This window comes from Loa loa (assembly GCF_000183805.2).
Source record: "Loa loa unplaced genomic scaffold supercont3.296, whole genome shotgun sequence".
NCBI lineage: Eukaryota > Metazoa > Nematoda > Chromadorea > Rhabditida > Onchocercidae > Loa > Loa loa.
Genome location: NW_018108476.1, coordinates 29,226 through 34,203, shown reverse-complemented (window position 1 = coordinate 34,203; position 4,978 = coordinate 29,226). Strand labels below are relative to the sequence as shown.

The 4,978-nt window shown below is 35.1% G+C and overlaps 1 protein-coding gene across 1 annotated transcript in view; it reads left to right on the top strand.

Moving 5' to 3' along the window:
- The window catches only part of LOAG_18406 (CBR-BUS-18 protein), a gene marked incomplete at its 5' end in the record, with an annotated part of 11,474 nt that extends 7,966 nt beyond the window's left edge, over positions 1-3,508 (top strand). The window contains 3 exons of the mRNA XM_020451064.1: positions 231-285; positions 536-1,904; positions 3,119-3,508. Coding sequence (XP_020305182.1) covers positions 231-285; positions 536-1,904; positions 3,119-3,234 — 1,540 coding nt within the window. The 3' untranslated portion in view covers positions 3,235-3,508. The remainder of the gene's footprint in view (positions 1-230; positions 286-535; positions 1,905-3,118) is intronic.
- Between the last annotated feature and the right edge of the window lie 1,470 nt (positions 3,509-4,978).

The following is a 4,978-nucleotide window of genomic DNA, read 5'->3' as shown; positions in this document are numbered from 1 at the left end:
ATTACATTCGTGGATATGATTTGGTAGCAGATTCTTTGCGGAATGTATTTAGTAAATATGGTGCTATCAATAGAGTTTTTGTGGAAGAGCGTCAAAAGTACATCTATAACTTATTGTCTTCTAATATAGTAAGGGGCAGTTTTTATTATTCCAAATATTTATACAGAGATAGTGAGGCATAATTTTTTTTTTTTTTGTCTTCAAATTTTTCAAATTTTGTGAGTCTTCAGGAGTGCATTCATTACATATGCCACAACGGAGGAAGCGGAAGTTGCGATAAAGGAAGTAAGCATATGGTAGTTATAACATGGAATGAAATGACTAAGATATTTGAATAGGAATGGTTGGAAAATAACATTTTCATAATTGAAGTATCCGATTTGGGTTATTGTTACGATCAGTTATTGTTGTGCTAATCGAACTACTTTGATTAATATTTACCTTTGGTGTTAATAAATAGGTATTTAAGTATGTCCTAGTACCGAGTTTCAAAAACTTGATTTTTCCAAAGAAACTTTCGAAAGCTTCTTTTCAGATGGATGGAAATATGGTTAATGGAATCACATTGCGTGTTTCATTTGCACGCCGTCAAAATCAGTGTGGTGATTCTGGTCGCTTTCGGAGTAGTAAATCATTCGACAGGAATAACGATGGTGATGACAGAAGTGGCGGTGATCGTTCTAATCGTTCTCGGGGCGAAAGAAGTACTCGCTTTCGGAGTAACGAACGTATTCGTTTCCGCGGACGTGGACGTGGTCGAGGACGCATGTGTGAAGGCGGAAATTCTTTAGTGCCGCCAGTTTCTACTGAAAATAACGATGATTTCTGGTCCGGTGCGAATAAAGCGTCAAATGATGGGTGGTCGACAGCGGAACCGCTTCATGATAAAGGCGATTTCTGGCCATCGGGAAGACAATCACCTGAAAGAACGAGTGGAAGGCCAAGTGTTGGAAGGGATAATAAAGAAGAGGATGACTTTGATACGTATAAATCATCAATATCTTCAAATGAAAAGAATGATTTTGATACGTATAAATCAACAATATCTGCGAACGAAAAGGATGATTTTGTTAACAAAAAAGACGATGATTTTGACACGTATAAGCCATCTAATAATGATGGAAGAGGTGAGGATTCCAGTACATGGTCTTGGGAAACAGCGGATGGTAATTATCAAGAAAATTTTGGAAAAAGGCACGACGGTTCTGAGCATCCGGTTGGTGAGAGACGAGGTGGTTTCGCTAATGACAGATATCGCAGTTTTGGAGGTGATGGACGACGTGGCAATGGAATGCCTCGACGAGGTAATAGAAATCGTGGGGGTACATCATGGCGGTCGAGAAGGCGGAACAATGAGTTGAAAGGCGATGACTGTCGCTCAGCTAGTAATTTGAATGTTGGCCGAAAGAGCTCATGGCTAACAAAAGCTGAGAGTGGAGATAAGTACGATTTTTGGACATCTGGTGATCGTCATTCGAATGCACCTAGTAAAAGTGATAGCGACAATCGAGAAAACGAATCACAGGAGAAGAGTAATGATAAGGACGATTTCTGGCCTACATCTAGTCATCAGTCTAGTTGTGGAGGAGATGAATCGTGGTCTTTTCCCCTTGAAAGATCAGGTGAAGATCAATCATTTCAAGGAAACACACGAGGAGATTATAAAAGCGGAAGAAGAGGTGGAGATCGAGGCGGAGGATTTCGACGGCAGCGTCGCAATTTCGACAGCAAGAGTGCATGGCCCGATGGTGAAGAAGACAAATCATCTTATTGTGCTGAATGGCCTGATGTTGATAGCAAGCTATCGATGGTTTCATGGCCGACACCATCTGATGATAAGGTGCCCAATTCTCCGCCCCCTCCTCCACCGATGTCTGAAGTTCAGGTAGCATGGAGTGAAGCAAGTAAGTATCATTGATCATTAATTAGTATTAACCAGTTTATCTTTTATCATTGATTGTTACAATATTTAAACCATTGAGAGTACCAAATATGCTATTTGAAAATTCAAATTTTTGTTCTTTTAAACCTCGTTCTAAATCATTCGTTGCGGATGCAAAAAGTCATCCCTTTATCCCAAATGGTTATGGGATGTTGCTAAGTTGTGAACGATACTTAGTACTCAAATTAAATCACCCGTTATCAGAGGATTGATGAATCCACTTTTTAAATGCTACCTTTTGTGGCATTTTGCCCTGACCATTAGCTCTTCGTTATTTGCGTCCACAATGACCGCACAATGCATACCTTTATTTGCTAACGGCAATTAGTCAAATGGCCCATTTTAATCTTTTTTTTTTGTTAAGTCGTGGTATCATTACAAGTGGTCAATTCATTCATCAAAGACTATTGGTCAAACGATTGTTTGATTCTGAAACAAAGTTCAGGCAGAAGAAATTTCCTTGTCCATTTCATCATACTCCACTCAGCAGGATATTTTACCTCGTAGAGTTAAAAAAAAAAAAGGCAATGACCCCTATACAAGGTCAAAGGCCCTTTGTACTACATTGTCCTGTTTGTCCTGACCAGTAGCCACTCTTTGTTTGCGTCCATGGTGTCATCACACATTGCACACCTTTGTTGGTGCTAAGACGATCAGCAATTGGTCCATTTGAACAAAATTGGAGAAAAAAAGCAAATGCTGACCATTGGAAGTTCCCATTGGACTTCACGGCTTATATTTTCATGAAACTGTCGAAGGATATCGATTTTAACCTTTCACGGAGTATTTCATCAAATAGCTCATGTTTCAAATGAATGAGAAACTTTTCGCTAGCTGGACGATAAGCTAGGCATGTTCAAAACAGTTGAGATAAGGTTAAAATGATCTTCCTAATGACCGGCAAGAATGATTGATGATGTATGGAAGTTGTGTATTTTTTGGTATATCTCTCATATTTGTGCGATCTGCAAATATTTATTTAATTTCAATGTTTTTTTTTTTTTTTTAGAGATAAGATATTGATCAATAGGGATATTTTACTGGTCGGCCAGTTTATTTACAGTGACAAATCAGTCATTATCTTACGGAGGATTTTGGAACTTTAATAAATGGTAGATTTCGTTTTCATTATGGAAATTTTCATCCGATTTTTATAAATAAAAATTGTATTTCCAGCCAAAAAAACCTCGAAAGAGATGGCAACAGCAACAAAAAAAGAAACAGTTGTAATACAGCGAAAACAAGAAATAAGGACACAGGTGTCATATGGTGAGGATGATCCATTTGCTTGATATATTGTTTTTTACCTGTTAAAGATGACATTCCAAAAAATTTGAATATATGTTCAGTTCAAGTTGATGTTTTGTTCTTCTCTTGGACTTTAAATTCTAAAGAATAGTGTTATTTTATTGAGTGATGAATGTTGTTTTCACTCTTATTCTTTTAGTTCTTGCTGAAGATTCATAATCATGTTATATGAATTCATCTCTCGCACTGTTTTGTTTCTTAATCACTGCAACAATTATTTTGCTGTTAATCCCATCATTTCGTCTTTTTCAATTATCATTAATTATTTCATATTGTCTGCTAGCTGTAGATCAGATTATCTGACAAAATTTACCCATTTTCAGTAATTTTTGATTATCCCAAGACAAAATTGTTGCTTTTATTTGAAATATAAATCTTAAAAGTTTAGTACCTTTAGCTTTATTTATTGTGATTGATTTTAAAGTGATAACATGCTTAGTTAGTCATGAATGGTATAGCCTGGGATGATAAAGAAATAGAAATGATAAGGGAGTTAAGCTGAAGTGAAGAAAAGTAAGCTGTAGTTTTATTCATTACATTTCCACGACTGAAATCTATTTTTAAGATTGTAGTTTGTGTATTTTTCGTTGCTTTACTTCATTATTTTATCAATGTTGAGTGATGGTTCTAAACCTTATCCTTCTTCACGATGTGAAACATTTGGAACATCGATGTTTTTCCTTCATTGAAATTTATTTCCTCATTCTTTTGTGTCATTTTTTTGATGAAGATGACTAAACCTAACAATAATTATTTCTTAGCTACTGGATTTACTCTACTGTTCTCAATATAGCCGCTTCTATTAGTAGTATTGACAAAGTAAGTCCTGAATCTGCTGGAAGCTATTTGTTAGGTTGTTATATTTTCCCCTTATTTCTAAATGCTTTGTTATCAGTGTGAATATCTGGTTTTATCATATATCGATGATATAAATGATTATAAATTTGAATTACTTTAGGAAGTGATTTCAAACATTCTTACACGAATGATATCAGTAAATAATAACTGATCTTGGAATTATTGAAAAGATAATTCCTAATCAAGATATGCCTTGTTACCATCCATTACCTTCATTCCTTTTCCCAAACAAATAGGTGAGAGGTGGAATATATCTTTAAGTCTCTCAATTGTTAAATATCCTTGGAAATACTCTTCCCGATATGTCTTCAATGTTCGATACTGATTGTTTTCCTTTAAGAAAAAAAAAAAGTTCATTAGAGTGAAAGAAAATTTAAGCTTATTTGCGTCACATATATCCGATTCAATTTATCATGATTCATTTTTAAGATAAATTGATTGTCATTCCTGTATCCGGATTGATTGTCATGTCTTGTATTCGGAACCGAATATACTAGAATTGAATGAATATATTAGACTAAATCAAAATGACAAATTTGCTTAATATGTACTGAGCGACCAACCACAAAATAATGGTAAAATCATTTTTTTTTCTTTTTTTTCTAAATCAAATTCTGATTGATAGCGATTTCTTATTGCATTACTGTAGAATGGATGACAACAAGATTTGCAGGAAAAGAAAAACAAATTGAAACTTTTAAATTTAAAAGTATCTGAATTAAATTTATTGCATGGTGGTCGGTTTTATCTGACATTAATGAGTATGTGTGTGTGTGTGTATGTGTATGTGTGTGTGTATGTGTATATGTATGTGTGTGTGTGTATTGTGTGTGTGTATGTGTATGTGTGTATGTGTATGTGTGTGTGTGT